The sequence below is a fragment of the Heterodontus francisci genome, chromosome 46 (genome assembly GCF_036365525.1).
Source record: "Heterodontus francisci isolate sHetFra1 chromosome 46, sHetFra1.hap1, whole genome shotgun sequence".
Lineage (NCBI taxonomy): Eukaryota > Metazoa > Chordata > Chondrichthyes > Heterodontiformes > Heterodontidae > Heterodontus > Heterodontus francisci.
In genome coordinates, this window is record NC_090416.1 from 14,866,020 (window position 1) to 14,885,753 (window position 19,734).

At 44.1% G+C, this 19,734-nt stretch overlaps 1 protein-coding gene and 1 long non-coding RNA gene across 4 annotated transcripts; one reads left to right on the plus strand and one right to left on the minus strand.

The window, feature by feature from the left end:
- Positions 1-2,297: 2,297 nt before the first annotated feature.
- Positions 2,298-7,408, minus strand: LOC137356735 (immunoglobulin kappa light chain-like). Of its 3 annotated transcripts, none has more exons than XM_068022463.1 (8): positions 7,187-7,406; positions 6,581-6,913; positions 6,170-6,490; positions 4,506-4,616; positions 4,376-4,403; positions 4,091-4,143; positions 3,631-3,680; positions 2,298-2,762 (listed from the first exon to the last, which is right to left on the minus strand). In XM_068022463.1, exons 1-8 carry the CDS (start codon positions 7,239-7,241, stop codon positions 2,682-2,684), a joined length of 1,032 nt encoding a protein of 343 aa, XP_067878564.1. In that variant the 5' UTR covers positions 7,242-7,406; the 3' UTR covers positions 2,298-2,681. The 3 variants fall into 3 exon arrangements, with proteins under 3 accessions (XP_067878564.1, XP_067878563.1, XP_067878565.1); XM_068022462.1 differs by having other exon boundaries at positions 4,376-4,406; positions 7,187-7,394; XM_068022464.1 differs by lacking the exon at positions 4,506-4,616 and having other exon boundaries at positions 4,376-4,406; positions 7,187-7,408.
- A 2,737-nt stretch (positions 7,409-10,145) lies between these two features.
- Positions 10,146-15,923, plus strand: LOC137356951 (uncharacterized). Its single transcript, XR_010971117.1, has 3 exons — positions 10,146-10,723; positions 11,811-12,105; positions 12,233-15,923. It is a non-coding gene; the product is annotated as an uncharacterized lncRNA (long non-coding RNA).
- The last annotated feature ends 3,811 nt before the right edge of the window (positions 15,924-19,734 follow it).

A 19,734-nucleotide genomic window follows, 5' to 3' on the forward strand; every position in this document is an offset into this window, starting at 1 on the left:
TTACGTGTTTAAGATGTTTCCTCTGTTTTGCCCTCATTTCGATTGCAGTCTGGAGATTTGAACCCTTGCAAGAGACTGCGATCTCAAATTCTGTTACCGGCTTAATGTATTGAATCAATAATTAACTATCAGTCAGTTGAGAAACTGAGCAATACAGGACCGATACATCACTTACTGGAGAGTAAAACGGCTGACAGAAGTAGCGCACTTTGGAAAACGGAAATTTAAGCTTTCAGTTCAATCTCGATATGTTTCTTGCTCACGTTAACGGTTTATTTAGTTCATTGTGCATCTTTGTAAAGCCCGTAAGTCGGATATAATTCAAATAATCTTTATAAACTATCAGTCCAAGTTACAAATGGAATAAAACAGCTTTTGAAACACGAGAGTGCGTTTGGAATTCCAAATGTTTCATTGTTCAGCCCAGATGTGATCAGTGTCTCTCTTCGGCCAATTTCCTACACCTTTATAGAGCTAATTCGCGCGGTTTAAAAGAGGGGGATATGCCGATTAGAATAAGACCGTAACTGCGAGGTTATAATTGTCAGCAAAGATTGCACAGACTGGGGGTTTTTCTCTAGAAAAGAGAAGGTTGAGGGGTGACCTGATAGAGGTCTCTAAAATTATGAAAGGATTTGATAGTGTAGACGTAGAAAAGTTGTTTCCACTGGTGGGACTGGAACTAAAGACCATCAATATAAGACAGTCACTAATAAATCTAGTGGGGAATTCAGGAGAAATTTCTTTGCCCAGAGAATGGTGGGTATGTGGAACTCGCTACCACAGGGAGTGGTTGAGGGGAATAGCAGAGATGCATTTAAGGAGAAGCTGGATAAACACATGAGGGAGAAAGGAATAGAAGGATATAGGGATAGGGTGAGATGTAGAGGGAGTGGGAGGAGGCTCGAGCGGAGCAGGAGCACGAGAGAGGAGCAGTTGGGTCGAATGGTCTGTTTTCTGTGCTGTAAAACACAAATTAAATGTAAGAGTAAAATTCAAACAATGTTTCACTGTGATGATGTGATATATTTCCGTTGCACCTTCAATTTCACAAACATTACAAACTTGGGCTTCAGATGGTCGATGTGATGATTAAGCAAGTTATGAGTTTGTTACAAGACTGGTAAGTAAATCCATTCTCCATGTTTGCAGATCACTTAATACCCTTTCCCAGCAAAAGAGGGAATGGACAACAGCCTGAAAATCATTTTTGGAGAGACAGTTTCAGATTTCCACTCCCCCTTGTTATTGAAGTGCTTCCTGACACCATCCTTGAACGGCCTGGCTCGAATGTTAATGTTCCGCCCCCTTGTTCCGGACTCCCCCCACCAGAGGAAATAGTTTCTCTCTCTCTACCCTATCAAATCAATTAATCATCTTAAACTCCTCAATCAGATCACCCCTTAATCGTCTTCACTCAATTGAATGCAAGCCTAGTCCTTGCAACATGCCTTCATATTTTAACCCCTTTTGCCCCAATCCTGATGAATTTAGATCATCTTTATATAACTATACAGCACAACGTGACTTCACATTAAAAGGAACTCGATTGTGAAGAATTCATTCAAATCCTAATGAAGATTATTGGACAGTTTATTGGAGATGGTTGTTGATCGAGTTTTTGTCTGGAAATGTTATACTGCTCCTCAATCTCATCGTGTTGTATCTGCTGATTCTAGAATAATCAGAACGGGAAGACTTAAACTGATCTGACTCTGATGGGTAAAGCACTATAACCACACATGGTGTAATCCCTGTCTGACTGAATATCTTATCGCAAAGCTGTGCAAATCTGGGATTAGAAAAATAGCAGTCGCAGATGGAAAAAGACCAAACTCCATTTGGTTCGGCTTCTCCCATCCTGGTTATACAACGGTAGTGGGGTTGCCATGGCAATAAATCTCTATTGATGCTTCCAGAACAGACCCAAACATGAGGCGAGGAAACCTCAGCGATGGGATTTTTTTAGGAATCCATCTCTAAATCACTTGCTTTTCTCAAATACACTACACTCACCATATGTCTCTGGCATGTAGTTATGAAATTACATCCAAAGCAAAACACACCATCCACAGGTAAAATGGAAGCAAACACAATTTCCTCCAGCTCTGTCCGTGTTTTTCTCCTGTTGTGTTCTTATTCTGTAAATGAATCAGCCTATCACATCTCAGGCAGGGAAACTCGCCACTAACAGTTTCTCTATCCAGGAATGATACTGTCTGTTCAACAGGAATTGAAGTTTAATGCAGATGACATTTAATTATAAGCTAATTATTGATCAATGCAAACATCTGGTGCATTGTTATAGTCGAAGAATAATTTATTTTATTTACATACAGGCGTTAGCCAAAAAACAAAATCCTGTCAGTGACTGGAACTACAGGATCAGCAGAAACGGCTCAGAGAAACTCAAACAGTGAAACGCCTGATACTTTTCTTCATATTTTTTCACATTTGAATTACATTAACACAGTAAAATGGCCTTAACAATAATCAAAACCCGTTATTTTACATTTAACAAAAAGAGCCGGACAGTCTTTGTAAACCCTGGCCAGTGCATGGAGACAGTTTAGGTATTTGATGGGAGTTTCCTTGGCTCCATTCTTATTTCCGCAAGGCTCTGGGTTCTTTTGAAAATCCTGTCTCCTCCGTAATTCACCGGATAGAAACCATCCGAGTTCTCATATGCGACCCGCCTTCTTTTTTGATCTCTTTTCCAATGCAGCAAACTCCAGGGAGGCGTAGGTTGGTCCGCCCTGAGACTGGGAAATATATTACACATTAACATTCAAAGATAGTTTAAGACGGGTCAAACTATTCCGATGTACCTGTGAATCCAACGTGGACTTGGTCTTATTTTTTAGATTAGAGATACAGCACTGAAACAGGCCCTTCGGCCCACCGAGTCTGTGCCGAACATCAACCACCCATTTTATACTAATCCTACACTAATCCCATATTCCCAACAAACATCCCCACCTATCCCTATATTTCCCTACCACCTACCTATACTAGTGAGAATTTACAATGGCCAATTTACCTATCAATCTGCAAGTCTTTTGGCTTGTGGGAGGAAACCGGAGCACCCGGAGAAAACCCACGCAGACACAGGGAGAACTTGCAAACTCCCCACAGACAGTACCCGGAATCGAACCCGGGTCCCTGGAGCTGTGAGGCTGCGGTGCTAACCACTGCGCCGCCCATTCTAAATCTTCATAGCAATTCCAACGGATAATGCATGAGAACATTCCCCGGTCGGGTGTGGGGATGGAGGAAGATGGGAGGCGGGGGACGGGAGACCAATCTCACAGTAGCGATTATCAGAATAAAAATAGCAGGAAGCTGGCAATCTGAAATAGAAGGAGAAACTGCAGGAAATCTGCAATAAAGTGTGAGAGAGGCATTACACCGGGATCATTAACCTGTCCTTTCTATTGTCAGATGGTGAGAGGGCTGAGGATTATGATATGTTTCTATTTGGAGGAATGAGTGGGATCCGATACAAATGAAGATGCTCCAGACTGTGACCTGCTCTGTTAACCATGTGAAATATCCAGGATGAGACATGTGGCACCTTATCCTAAAATATCAACTTCCTGTATATGATTGCAACAGTTTCATTGAGCTTACCTGTATTGCACCCTGACGTGTTCGCTGCGCCTCTGTTTGTCGGTTGTCATCTGTGTATTAATGATTAAGATATGAAGTGAAATATTATCCCAGTCCGCCTAATGTATAATTAATTACAGAGACACAGTGCGCCAATGATCCGCCACTACACCAATGCACTCAATGCTCCAATCGTCCCCATTACTTCAATATTCCCCCCAATACATCAATGATCCCCCAATGCACCAATGGCCCCCAATACGCCAATGGACGGACTCGAATGATCGACCGCCGATGTCTCGGTTCTATTGTCCATCTGATACATTGCTGCCAGTTTTAATAATCAATCATTAGCTTTTTTTGTGGGACCAACAGACTGGAGCACGTTTGAGAACATTTTGATGGCGGGAAATGTCCGTGTTTAATTCTTTTGCTCTTGCCTTTGATATTCAATCCACACCAACCTTACAATCCAACTTACCCGATCGTCGCTCATTCCTTTCCCCTCTTTGCGTTCTCTCTCTCAAGCTAAAACTGTATGCAGACAAAAATATCAAGTAAGTGTTAACTTCTTGTAAGTCCTGGGTCACGTGCATTAAATATTGAGAAGTGAATTGTGGAGTGGTCTTAGAATAAATCTTAAAATAATGCAGAAAATATAAACATATACCATTAGAATGGGTGCTGGGGTTTAACACGGTTTGACACAGTGTTTAATACAGTGAGACTGTTAATGATGAATTTTATAAATGGTTCAATTACTCACTTTTCATTGTGGGGTCTCCTGACTCGTTCTTCTGAAACAATAAACTGTAATTAGCATTTCAAACTGCGAGAAGGGAATCACATTGAACAAGCAATTCTTAAAATATCCCTGATAGACATTAATTCCTCACCTGATCTGCCTCTTTTATGAATGCAAATGGAAATGAGGATGAAGAGTAGAATCAGTATCAGGGCGCCGGTTATGGCAAAGGGAAGGAGCAGATTGCACGAACCTACAGAGACTGATATTCGGTGCGTGAAAGCATAGAATGAGATAAAGTACACAATGTTTGGTAGTTGAGATCATTTGACAGACAACACTGTCAATATTACCGCATAATTACAATGTACCCCTATTCCAAAACATGAAGGCAATCTTTTATTTGAAAACAGTGTCAGAGAATCAAACAGCACAGGAGGAGGTAATTCGGCCCACCGTGCCTGTGCTGGCCATTTGAAAGAGCTGTCCAATTAGTTCCAATACAACCCCAAGTCTTTCTCCCATAGTTCTGTTACTGTTACCCCTTCAAGTATTTGTCCAATTCCCGTTTGAAAGTTACTATTGAATCTGCTTCCACCGCCATTTCAGGCAGCACACTCCAGATCACAACAATGCACTGCGGAATAAACATGTTCCTCATGTCCCCCTCTGGCTTTTTTGCGAATCATCTTAAATCCAGGTCCTCTGGTTACCGAGCCTCATGCCACTGGAAACATTTTCTCCTTATTTACTCTCTCAAAACCCTCCACGATTTTTCTTACCGCTGTTAAATTTCCTCTTAACCTTCTCTGCAGTAAGGAGAACAAGCCCAGCTTCTCCAGACTCTCCACATTAACTGAAGTCCCTCAAACTTGGGACCATTCTGGTAAACCACCTCTGTACAGACTTTGAAATCCTTGCTAAAGTGTGGTGCCCAGAATTGAACATAACCTTCCAGATGGGGCCTGACCAGTGATATATAAAGTATAACTTTCTCTTGCACTCTATTCTTCTATTAATGAAGCCGAGGATCGCATTAGTGATTTAACAGTCATTTCACCTTGCCCTGTCAGCTGCAAACATTTCTGTCCATGCACCCATGTGCTAACAAAACAATATCCTGAGGTTAATGTTATATTTCGTTGCTGATATCACAAAGTAAAATTAAAATTACAATCGAATTTACGAGGAAACTGGGGATTGACAAGGGACATTCTGGGAAATGATAAAGGGAACGGGTGGAAATGAGAGAGTCTCTCATCCCAGCAGACACGTCCATTTTACCAACAATTCCATCGCTTCACTGCTTTCTGCTCGTAAAACCGGTTCAGTGTAGCATTTAACTCAAATCCGCTCCAAGATCCATTTCCTGAAAGGGCGGTGGAAGCAGATTCAATAATAACTTTCAGAAGGGAATCGAATTATTACTGGAGAGGGAAAAAGTTTGCAGGGCTATGGGGAAATGGTGGGACTGATTGGATAGCTCTTTCAAAGGACTGGCACAGGCTCGATGGGCCGAATGGGATCTTTCTGCTTTATGTCATTCAATCATTCCAAGATGACACACACAAATCTAAACTCAGCCGAGGAAGTATTTCCAAGAACAGATCTCCATCTGGGACAGAGAATAACCTTAAATTCTTTCAACATATTTGAACAGACTGAACACACTATTTGTCCTGATATATTTCTATATGAATGTTTATCCCGTGCAGATATTTGATTTGCAGACTGCAGGAGCTGAGAAGCCAGTGAACTCCTCCAACTGACGCTAAAGCTGAATACAAGCCTTCATTGTACAAATTACCAACTCACCTGACACTGCTTTGGAGATGGACACGCTCTTTGTCCAGGATTTTCCCGGAGACCCCAGTTCCGCAATACAAGTACAGACACCGCCGCTTCTCCAGCTTTCCGCAGACACCATTACATGACTTCTGATGCTGTAGGTGCCGTCCGGCTGCATTGTACCGGAATCGCTCCGTCCCTCGGTGAGCTGGCCGGAAATGTTCCAGAAAATAACAATCTGCTTGGAGGAAACGCCACTGACCAGACACACTAAGGGGACGGTTTCCCTCAAATGTAGTTCACCGGGCGGGACAAATACCAGCATCGCCGTCTTGTTAGTGGAACTGTCTGGACACAGATTAGGACACAGTTAACGATTAATTTGCACCAAATGATAATGCTGTGCATGATCTGGATTCAATTTGCTCACTCTCTTACCTCCAACCAGTAGTGTGGGTCCATTCTGGAGCGGTGCATAGCTATCCATATAAGCACAGTAGTAGGACCCGGAGTCATTCACCTGGACATTGCGAATTTCCAGTTTCAATTCATACTTGCTGTTGCCTTTTTTAGAAGTAAATTTACAATCGGTCCCATCACAGGGTGGAATATCGATTAGTCTCGGGGCTTCACCCACAAGTTGCTTGTACCAGAAATAGCTAGTCACCAATAGCACTTGGTAACGTTGGTGACAGGTTAGTTCCACCGTCTGACCGACTTCAGCTGTCACTGTGAAGGGGCTCTGAGACAGAAAGGGCTCGGAATCTGCAACTAGAGAGATTATTGTAACATTACAGCTGATTATTGAGAGATGGAAAGAAGCCGCTTTGAAACACATCGCCTGGAACTGAAAAACAACCTCATTATTGCTTTTAGATCTTGTTGACTCTATTTAATCACCATTTTTACTTTTCTTCACTTTATAAGAGGAGCGGAAAGTAAACTAAAATTGTCAGGCCCAATCCCTTTACCGGATAACTCAGTCACATTTTCACCTTAGTGAACACTGACTCTGGCTGATTCCACTTAAGAATTCTCACTCACCGTAAACCCGGAGCACTTGGAAAATGAGCATCAGAGAAAAAGCTTCTCTGAACATCCTGAGGCCGGAGCCGGGGTGAGTTCTCCCCGTGCTCACTCTCAACAGTTTGTTTGTGCAGGCGGAGTGGGCGCCGATTGACCTGAGCCCAGTCACAGTGAGTTGTGCCTCTTCAGATGCGGTGGAAAGTGTGACGAGCTATGGAAAGTATGACACCATTTTGGGTGCAGTGTCCTGGTGGATCTCACATCTCAGACATTTGACCCACTGTGGTCAGCGTCTGCACGTCACATCGGCCAAATGGCAGAATGGCTATAAATAGCTTTACTAAATTGTCCTTCAGACAAGGTGGCAGAAAGCTAATGGTGTAAATTTCTACATTTATCATTCTGCTGAATATTATTTTGGCAGTTAATGCTTAATTCATTCTCCGGAGCCAGGTGGCGCTGAAATTTATTACCCATCACTAGTTGCCCCTTGAGAAGGTGATGGTGAGCTGCCTTCCAGAACCACTGCAGTGATCAAGGTATATCCGCAGTGCTGTTAGGGAGGGAGTTCCAGCATTTTGACTCAGCGACAGTGAAGGAACGGCGATCCATTTCCAAGTCAGGATGGTGTGTGACTTGGAGGGAAACCTGATGGTGGTGGTGTTCCCTTGCATCAGCTGCACTTGTCCTTCTCGGTGGTGGAGGCCACGGGTTTGGAAGGTGAAAGCCAGGAGTCCAGAATGTGATCCAATATATTTTATTCTGTTAAGAGGTTGCACAACATCCTTGAAACAACCTTCTTGCCCCCAGGCTGGAAAATGATGGATGCAGCTGTGTGCGGTTTAATGTTGATTTTTAGTTAATGGTCTTTTATCAGCCATAACAGAAGATGTGCAGAAACTTAACGCGGATTTCTAATGGGTCAAGCACGTTGCTGCACTGCATTCATCCTGAATCTGAATGAATGAATCTCTTTTCAATTCAGTCCGACAATTTGAACGTTCCGTGCACAGCCCTCCTTTCTGTTAAATCTCATTGATCAGGTGTCCATTGACTGAATCTATGTTCAAAACTCCAGTGGGGCTGACCCTGTACTAAATGTTCTGAATTCATTGTATAATTCTATTTACTAATGGTTTGATTGATGGACTCGGAAAAGGCAGTTTCAAACGATGATTTCATTGTTCCACTGTATATTTAAATGTCGGTGTTTGCTTTGTTCACTGGAAAATTCACAGCACATTTATGATTTCTTTGCAATAAACGTTCAGGTCCTTTGATGTTACAATACAACAACAACTTATATTCGGAAAAATCGCATGGTATGTTACAGCACAGAAACAGGACATTCGGCCCATCTGTTCCGTGCTGGTGTCTGTGCTCCACACGAGCCTCCTTCCACCCCACTCTTCAACTCACCCTGTCAGCATATCCTTCTACTCTTTTCCCCCTCGTGTGTTGATCCAGCCTCCCCTTAAATGTATCTCTGCTATTCCCATCAACCACTCCTTGTGGTACCGAGTTCCACATTCTCATCACTCTCTGGGATTGAATTTATTAGTGACTGTCTTATATTAATGGCCCCTAATTCTGGTCTCCTTCCAGAAGTGGAAACATCTTCCCAGCGTCCGCCTTAACAAGCAATTCATAATTATAAAGTCCTCTATTGGGTCACCCTTCAGCCTTCTGTTTTCTACAGATAAGAGCTCCAGCCTCTTCAATATTTCCTGTTAATTGTAACCTCTCAGCTCTGCTACAATTCTCGTACATCTTGTCTGTTCCATCTCCAGTGCCTCAAGATCCTTATTTATAATAAGGGAACCAGAACTGTGTTGAATAACTCCAGGTATGGTCGAAGAAAGCTGCTATTAAAGAACATCACTTCTCTGCTCTTCAATGATATTCCTCTCGAAGTGAACCCCAGGGCTTTTTTGCAATTTTTCCAGTAAAGAGCACACACAGTTACATCAAAGGGGGTTTGCTTTAGAATTATTTATAGAGAGTGAATGAACCAGGCGTTTGATCAGCAGCAGCACTAGGCCAGCACCTGAGGCCTATCTTTACCAGGCTTGTACATCGACCCTGAACCGAGGTCACACTCCACATTCCGCCGCTGGATGAGTGAGTTCACTGGAAAATAACCCGGGCCGAATTGGGTCACATCATCCAGCGGTGCTTGAGGCTGAGTCACTGCACAGTTTTTCTTTTAACCGGAATGGGACCATTTTATTCGTCTATTTGCATTGCGTCTTCCTGAACATTTAATTTGAAAGCGTTTCTTCACGAGGAAATATGAATTTGAAATAAACAAACACTTCTCCTTATCATTTGATGAGAGCAAGTGCCCAGTAGTTTATTGTTATTCATTCTTGGGATGTGGGTGTCACTGGCAAGGCCAACATTTATTGCCCATCCCTAAGTGCCCTTGAGAAGGTGGTAGTGAGCCGCATTCTGTGAACAGCTGCAATCCCTGTGGTGTAGGTCCACCCACAGTGCAGTTGGGAAGGGAGTTCCTGGATTTTGACCCAGTGACAGTGAAGAAACAGCGATATAGTTCCAAGTCAGGATGGTGTGTGACTTGGAGGCGAAATTGTAGGTGCTGGTGTTGCCATGCACCCGCTGCCCTTGTCCTTCTAGGTAGTGCTGGTGATGAAGGGAATGGATATTTACTCAGTGATACTGAGGTTCAGTTATTCCTATCCAAATACCGGGCATTGCAGCTAAACAGGGCGCGGTGTCACATGAAAGAGGACACTGTACATGAGGTTACTGTACACCAGCCTGCTCTCTGAACCTGGGTGATAAACTTTCTTCTGTGTGCGGTTTAACACTGAGTCTTGCTGTTTGACCTTTTCAGGCAGTTGTGTACGTGAGCGCCGGACCTGTAAAAACAGGAAAACCACAGAGAGCTTCCACCTCAGACATTATTTTCCAGCTCAAGCGCAAGTTGGTAAGAAATTGGGCCAGTGATTTCCACTACTCGCTGCACTTTGCACATCTCGTCGAAGGCCGCCCAAGCAGAATGGGTCTTTGTGAGGTTCACAGTAAGCGCCGCAGTCACAGGCAATTCGCCTCTTTGCTACCAGCACCCTCTCTGTTTCAAGCTCGCTTCTTTGTCATTTAAGGTCAAGCATTTCTGCAATACCATTTCAGACATTCACTCAGTTCCAACATAGTCCGCTCAATTCAGAACCAGTTCTACCTGTAATTAATTCTTCCAGGCGCTTAAAATATAGATTAATGTAGCTTGCACTTGCCCCCCAGTTTCCAACCGGCATCATTCTTCTGAAGATGCCAAGGCTTGACATGGGTTCGACAGGAGTCTTCCAGAGAATTATGGAGAATTTACAGGACGAGTTTGATGTTCCGATTTTCTAACTGGATCAAGTTTTCCCATCAGAGAATCCCAGGAAAGAGTGGTTTGACAGAGCAGCAGTTGCTAAGTGTTTGTAAGATGGTGCATTCTGACCCTTCCTGTCGTCGTAACCATCGCGGTGATCCTGGTTCTACTCATGATCCTCATTTCCATTTGGATTCAGTAAAGCTGAAGGTCAGGTGAGAATTAATGTTTATCCAGGACATTTGAAAAACCATTACCAGTTTCAGTGTATTTAACACTGTGTCAAACCCAGCTAAACCCCAACACACATGCCAATGGTACAGATGTTTTAATATTTCCAGCTTCTTTTAAGATTGATTCTAAGACCACTCCACAATTCCCTTCTCAATATTTCGGGCAGGCGACAAACGATTTATATTTTTGTCTGCATGCAGTTTCAGCTGGAAAGGAATGTTTCGTCCCGGTAACTGAGAGCAGTGGGAAGCTACAATGATCATCTTAATTTGTATCCAATCCTCATTATCTCTACAACGGGAAACATGGCGAATCCATCAGCCGCCCTGGTATCTAGTGATGGGATAAGTTAAGGTTTGGGGAGTAATGTCTTCAACAGACACTTATCCACAGTGTAATCCCAGCAGTTAGTGTTTTTATTAGATATATCCATAACTTGCAGTTTAAAAAAAAATCGTTACAGGTTGTCGCGATTCCCCCAGTGGGGTTCCTGCTTTTAATACTTTAGCGTCATGAATTATTAGGGAAATGCAGATATAATAGGACATTCCTGGAGAATTGTGCCACGAACTCCAAGAACATTCCTAAATGATTTCCATCATAAAACGTTATTCAAAATTTAAGTATGTGTTTATGTGTGTGCATCTTTGTGCACGTCTGTGTGCGTATCTGTGTGCGTGTGTGAGTGTACCCTCTATCTATTCTTGAGATGTGGACGCCGCTGACAAGACCAGCATTTATTGCCGATCCCTCATTGCCCTTGGGAAAGTGGTGGTGAGCCGCCTTCTTGAACTGTTGCAGTCCGTGTTGTGCGGGTGCACCCACAGTGCTGTTAGGGAAGGAGTTCCAGGATTTCGACCCAGCGACGTTGAAGGAACGGCCGATATATTTCTAAGATTTCTAAGTCAGGATGGTGTGTGACTTGGAGGGGAACTTACAGGTGGCGGTGTTCCCCTCTGTCTGCTGCCTTCTCGGCATGTTTGTATGTGTTAATGTTTGTGTGTGTCCATATGTCTTTGTTTCTGTGCCTCTGTGTCCTAACGAGACGCTGTCCCTATCTGTCTACAGCACTAAGCAGCAAGCTTGACAACTCTTCCCACTGAAGGCTTTTCCAATAATGCCCCAGACAGACGAATACTCCTGGCTTGCCGTTAGGGGAGCCATTGTGCCGGTTTCTCTTCTCTGTAACCAATATCCTGGGTCCATACTCCGGAATTGTTCCCCTTGACCCCGTAGCTACTTACGCTGGCAGATGACGTTGGACAAAACGTTGGGATTCGTTGGACGTATCTACCAATCAAATAGTCCTGTTGCCTCAGTCGATTTTTTTTCCAAAAGTAAACCTATTGGTTATTACTTTGAGGTATTGTATGATTTGTATTCGTCTCCAGTTGTTTTTAAACAGTAACATTCGTGCCTTATGGAGAACCAGTAAACTGATTAAAAACACAATTCAAATATCTATTTCCCTGTCTTAATATATTTTCCAGGCTCAGGGCAGCCCACGTGAACAGACTCTTTACGAAGATTTGGATTTTGCTGCATTGAGTCAGGCAGCAATATGAAGGAGGGTGAGAGACGAGATCACAAATGGTTTCCATCGGATTTACAAAGGCATCCACTATCGGCGGAGATCGTCATTTAACTTGCAATGTAAAGCAACGGAGACTGTCAGCACACACCTAAAATATCTTAAAGCAAGGTGTTTAAGATGATTAAAGGATTCGATAGGGTAGAGAGAGAGAGAGAGACTATTTCCTCATATTGCAGGGAGTCCAGAACAGGGGTGCAGAACCTTAAAGTTAGAGCCAGGCCATTCAGGGATGATGTCAGGAAACACTTCTTCACACAAAGGGGTGTGGAAATCTGGTACTCTTTCCCCAAAAAAGCTGTTGAGGCCGGTGGTCCATTGGAAATTTCCAATGTGATATTGATTGGTTATGATTGGGTAAGGGGATTAAGGGCTACAGAATCACGGAAGTTAAATGGAGTTAATAGAAACAGAGGACATAGTAACATAGGAGCAGTAGTAGGCCATTCAGCCAATCGAGCCTGCTCCGCCATTCAATACTATCCTGACTGATCAATCACTTCTATGCCTTTTTCCTACACTATCCTCATATCCCCTTATGTCATTTGTATTTATAAATCTGTCAATCTCTGCTTTAAATATACTCACTGACTGAGTTTCCACAGCCCTCTGGGGTAGAGAATTCCAAAGATTCACAACCCTCTTAGTAAAGATGTTTCTCCTAATTTCTGTTCTAAGTGGCTTCCCCCTCATTTTGAAATTGTGTCCCCTGGTTCTAGACTCCCCAATGAGGAGAAACATCTTCGCTGCATCTACCCTGTCTAACCCTTTAAGTATTTTGTAGGTTTCAATGAGATCACCTCTCATTCTTCGAAACTCTAGACAATACAGGCCGAGTTTCCCCAATCTCTCTTCATAGGAAGGTTCTGCCAACCCGGGAACAATCTGGTGAACCTTCGTTGCACTCCCTCTATGGCAATAGTATCTTTCCTCAGGTAAGAGGACCAAAACGGCACACAGTGCTCCAGGTGCGGTCTAACTAAGGTTCTATACAATTGAAGTAGGACTTCACTACTCCTGTACTCAAATCCTCTTGCGATGAAGGCTAACATACCATTAGACTTCTTAATTGCTTGCTGCACCTGCATGTTAGCTTCCACTGACTTATTGACAAGGACACCGAAGTCCCTTTGTACATCTACACTTTCTGATCTCTTACCATTTACGAAATACTCTGCATATCTGCTCCTCCTCCCAAAATGGATTACCTCACATTTTTCCATATTCCATCTGCCACATTCTTGCTGACTCACTAAGTCTTTCCAAATCCCCTTGAAGCCGCGTTGCATCTTCCTCACAGCACACATTCCCACGTAGTTTTATGCCATCCGCAAACTTAGAAATACTATATTTAGTCCCCACATCCAAACCATTGAGATATATTTTGATCAGCTGAGGCCCAATCACTGATCCTTGTGGTACCCTGATAGTCACAGCCTGTCAACTCGAGAATGATCAGTTTATTCCTACTCTCTGTTTTCTGCCTGATAACCAATCCTAATCTATGCCAGTATATTACCTCCTATCCCATGTGCTTTAATTTTGCTAACCAACCTCCTGTGGGGGACTTTATCAAAGATCTTTTGAAAATCCAAGTATACCATGTCCACTGACTCTGCTTTATCAATTCTGTTGGTAACATCCACAATAACCTCCAACAGGTTGGTCAGACACGATTTCCCATTCATAAATCCATGTTGACTATGCCCAATCAGATCATTATTATCCAAGTGTCCAGTTATTCCTTCAGAATCTAGCATTTTCTCAACGACTGATCTAAGGTTAACAGATCTATAATTACCTGTATTCTCTCTCCCTCCCCCCTTAAATAGTGAGGTGACATTTGCTACCTTCCAATCTGCAGGAACCGCTCCAGAATCTATAGAATTTTGGAAGATGATCACCAATGCATCCACCATCGCCATAGCTACGTTTTTCAACACTCTGGGATGTAGAATATCAGGTCCTGGTGACTTATCAGCCTTCAGCCCCATTATTATTTCCCAATACAACCTTCTTACTCATACTAATTTCCTTCAATTCCTCATTCCCCGTAATCCCTTGGATCTCTAATTCTCGGATATTTCTTGAGTCTTCCGCTTGGTTAAGATACAGATCAGCCGTGATCAAACTGAATAGCGAAACCGGCCTAAAGGGCGATACTGGGATTATGATAAATACATGTCCAAAGATCTCACCTGCGAGTTGACCTGATGCTTACTCAGAAAAGTTCCTGATTTGAGTAGATAATGCTGTTAGCCGCTAGGGGCGCTCTATCTAATTTACATTGAGTGTCAATTAAACCCAGGGCCTACCATTCGCTTCAATGTGCATTCCCTCAAGAGCCACCAAGATTGATTGATCAATTGACCTTAGACTAATTAATTAAACAGGACTGATTAATTTACCGGACATTAAATATGCTTAATTCTTCAGAGATTTTGTTGTCGTCCGTTATATTTCTAAAACGAATTCTTGGGAAACTGTGTTCTTTCCCAGAGTATAGTAATGAGTTACCCTGCAATAGGATTTAAAAACACTGCACATCCAGGTGTCAGCAGCGGCTCAGTTGGCTCTTGAGTCAGAAGGTTGTGGGTTCCAGGCCCAGTCCAGATCTCAGGATGTCTCAAAATGTTTTACAACCCATGATGTACTTTGGAAGTGCAGTCACGCTTGCAATGTAGGACACCCTGCAGCCAGATTGTGCACAGCAAGCTCCCACAAACAGTAATGGGCTAATTACCAGATAATCTGCCTTAGTGATGTTGGTTGAGGAACTAACATTGAGCAGGGCACCCTGCTCTTCTTCAAAAGACTGCATGAGTTATTTTACGTCTGAGAGGGCTCGGAGTAACGTCTCAGCAGAAAGCTGATACCTCCGACAGTGCAGCATTCCCTGAGATCTGCACTGGGAGAGTCAGCCTGCATTTTGTGCTCAAGACTCTGGAGTGGGGCTCGAACAATAAATCTTCTGACTCAGAGATGAGCAGAGGAGGTTGTTGAATTCTCCAACTGCTGAAAGAACAGAATTGCCAACGACAAGGCCAAATAAGGACATAAAATCCTCTACTGGGAAGACGTGAATACCTTGGATGATACCTGGGAGACGTTTATCAAACGTTGTTCTTGTGAATTAAATTCTTGCACAGTAAAAGTGTACAGACAGTATCTGTACATGTGTGTTTCAACATTATATACACCTTGAGGAATAGAGTAGCACACACTTATTCTGTTCCAGAACAGAATTAATTCCAGTGTTGACACATTATAATACATAGACACTTACCCGCATTAAGTAGCTTTTGGAATTGGTTTGACCATTTCACCAGTCTGTATATCTCACCCTGAGTCTGTTACTATTATGTTCACTAGTTATTGCATTGCCAAGTTTTGTATCATTCGCAAACATCGAAATTGCACTCCCTCTACCAAGGTCATATATATATTTCTAATCCGATGCCGTGGGAGACCCCACTGCATACTTCGCTCCAGTCAGAAAAACATCTGTTCATCACTACTCTCTGCCACCTATCTCTTGGCCAATTTTGTGCCCAGGTTACCAGCGTGCTTTTAATCCAATGTGCTTCTTTTTGCTGAATAAATCTGTTATGAGGTACTTATATATATGCGTAAATTTCATGTATAATGAATGAATTGGGTAGTTATCTGAAGAGAAAATGCTGCAGATCTCTGATGAAAGGGGAGTGTGACTATCTGAGTAGCTCTTACACAGAACCAGCACGGACACCATAGGTCGAATAACCTCCTTCTGTGCTGTAACCATTCTATGATCCTATAACATCCAAAGCACGGCCTTCATCAAATATTTTTGGAGGTCATCCAGGAGCACAATGGGCTGGATTTTATCAAATGACATGAAGTCCCAACACTAGGGTCATTTGCGGGTCCCTTGGCCGCGTGGGTAGGTGGCGGGACTTCCGTGGCGTTCTTCCGCTATGCGATCAACTAGTGCATGGTCTGCGGGGGTGGGGCGGGGCGACAAATAACCGATGGTTTGCGGGGGCTAGTTCCAGCAGTGAAATTGCCGGTGCCATTTTAAAGGCCAGTCTGCAGCCTTAATACTGGCTGCACACAGAGAAGGTAGAGGAAGGGGTCTAGCAGAAGGGAACTTGTGGCGAAATGGCTGCAGTGAGAGGAAGAGTTGATGCACTTTTCAGTGTCGCCTCCCTGTTGGTGCTCCTGCCTGTGGCGAGGGAATGGGGAGAGGTTCTGTTCCCAGTAGGCGGGAGGAGGAGGCGAGAAAGCCTCATAAAGAAGGTCTGGCTGGAGGTGGCCGAGGAAGTCAGCAGTTGCAGGGTGGTCAGGCAAATATGGGTGCAGTGCTGGAAGTGCTTTAATGACCCAGTGAGGTCTGGCAAGGTGAGTGGCATGAATGATGGCAAGGTGGCAGCCCTGGCTGTCTTATATGGCGGCCATGAGGCGAGATGACCCATCCAATGCACTGGGAGGCACCAAGGATCACTGTTTGCAATGAGCAGCAGTGTGCTCTAATAACGTAGGTGGAGGAGGAAGCGATGGATATTGGATGGGTGGAAGCAGGTGAGCCTGCCGCAGAGAGTGAGGTGGGTGTGGAGCCCAGACAGAGTGAGAACAGCGATGGTCATGGTGCCAAACCTTCGCACTAGTGTTTGCAGTGATGTCTCTGTGGCCCTTGATATCCTCATGAAGCTTTCGATTCTGGACAGGGAGGAGGATGTGGGTGGATATGGAGGTTGTTAGCACCACTCTCGGCTCTTCTGCAGGACGAGTAGCGGATGCGGTGCCACCGAAGGCATTGGAGCCACCTGAGACCTCAGAAGAGGAGTCATCGCCTGAGGAGGAATTAGTGAAGTAGCGCAGGGCTGATGCCCTCATGTCTTTGGGCATTGATGCGCGTTTAGAACGGTTGGCACTAGCAGGCGAGAATGGCACAGCCACACCACAGCAGCGACACCTGCATCCAGTCCCCACCGAAGCTGCTTTTTTGAAAGCAGCTGGGATGAACCAGAGGGAACGAGAAAGAGAATAGCCAGCAGTTTGTGTTTGGAACCAGCTGGACCCGGTAGCATAGAGATATCAGGAGCCAATGGTGCTCTCATATTCGAAGTCACTGCGCAAGAGTGCCTCTCAGGCCCATGCTTGAACTGGGGAATCCACAATCGTGAGGTGTTGAAGGAGAGTTGAAGGAGAGTTGAAGGGTTCGCCAGTGTAACAGCACTAAAAGTCTGTTCTAATTATTTGGCGCCAAGCTGCTCACGATTCACCACAATCAATGCCGTTTCAACAGCCTCCAAAGGACAGTAGTGGGCAGAATTCTCTGTATTTAACCTGAGCTCAAGGGTTTTGCATCCGGACCCTGTGAGGCAATGGTGTTAAAATTACACAGCATGAAATCGACTGTATAACACAGAATCAAGCTATTCGGCCCATCTGCTCTGTGCTGGGGTTTGTTCTCCACACGAGCCTTCTCCCACTCCCTCTTCATCTCACCCTATCAGCATATCCTTCTATTCCTTTCTCTCTGGTGTGTTTATCCAGCTTCCCATTAAAGACCTCTGCGATTCCCCTCAACCACTCCCTGTGGTAGTGAGTTCCGCATTCGCTTCACTCTCTGGGTAAAGAAGTTTCTCCTGAATTCCCATTGGATTTATTGGTGACTACCTTATATGTATGGTCTTTAGTTCTCCCCAACAAGTGGAAACATGTTCTCTACGTCTACCCTATCGAACCTTCATAATTTTAAAGACCTGTATCAGATAATCAGTCAGTCTTCCCTTTTCCAGGGAAAAGAGCTCGAGCCTGTGCCAATTTTCACCGACCTTACGCCCACTATTCCACTTGATTAGCCCAAAGTTTCAGCCAAAATAACGAAGTACATTGAAAAAAGATTGTAACCGTGCTTTCAGGAGTTTACACACTGACACTTGAAAAAAAAAGCAAATACTGCAGATACTGGAAATCTGATATCAAGGCAAAAATGCTGGAAATGCTCAGCAGGTCAGGCAGTATCAGTGGAGAGTGAAACAATTTGCATTTATATAGTGCCTTTAACTCCACTTCACCGGAGAGTCATTCAGACCAAATCTGATACCGAGCCACTTAAAGATATATTAGGACAGGTGACCAAAAGCTTGGTAGAGTTTAAGGAGCGTCTTAAAGGAGCTGAGAGAGGCAGAGTGGTTTAGGGAGGGAATTGCAGAGCTTAGTGCCCAGGTAGCTGAAGGCACGGTGGCCAATGGTGGAGCGATGGGAATGGGGAATACTTAAGAGGTCAGAACTGGAGGAGGGCAGAGATTTCGGATAGTTTTCGCGGCTGGAGGAGGTGGCAGAGATAAGGAGGGGGTGACAAGAGGGGGACAATTGAGGAAGTGGAAAACAAGGATGAAAATTTTAAAATGGAGGCATTGCCAGACTGGGAGCCAATGAAGAACAGCGAGTGCACGGAGGTGATGGGTGAACGCGACTTGGTGTGAGTTAGGACATGGGGCAGCAGCGTTTTGGATGAGCTGAATCCAACATAAAGTCAGAAGTGGCGATGTTCTCTGATGATTGCATGATGTTCAGTACCATTCGCCCGTCCTCAGGTGCTGAAGCAGTCCATGTCAATATGCAGCAAGACCTGCACAACATTCAGGCTTGGGCTGATATGTGGCAAGTAAAAAACGCGACACAGAAATGCCAGGCAATGACTACCTCTAACAAGAGAGAATCTAACTATCTCCCCTCGACATTTAACGGCTTTACCATAGCTGAATTCCCCACCATCAACATCCGGGGGCTTTCCATTGACCATAAACTGAACTGGAGTGGCCACATAAATACTGGGGCGATAAGAGCAGGTCCGAGGCTGGAAATTCTGTGGCGAGTAACTCACCTCCTTTTGTGGGCATGGCTGACGGGGGCACTGCTCTCAGGCTCTTGAAAAAAGTCATCCAATCTTCAATTCACCGAGGTACCACTCACTGGATGGAATCGAATCCACAGCAAATTGACCATCTGGGCTTGTACTACATCACCTCCAACACAAGAGGGCACCAAACAGTAGCACTCACGATAGAAATTCACATTTCCGGTCTAAGCTGTCAGTTCCTCTATCGAAAATTACCAATACAAAAATTCTGATAACAATGGCAAACCATTGACAATCCAACTACTTAAATTTTGTGAGGGTTTCTGTCTCTTCCACCCTTTCAGGCAGTGAGTTACAGGTCCTCACCACCCTGTGGGTGAACAAAGGTTTCCTCATCTCCCCTCTAATCCTTCTATCAATTACTTTAAATCTATGCCCCCTGGTTTTTGACAACTCCCTCACCCCTCTGTTTAGGTAAATGGGTCGTCCGTATTTACTTTGTCTCGGCTCATAATTTTATACCAATCAATTATGCCACCCCCTCAGCGTCT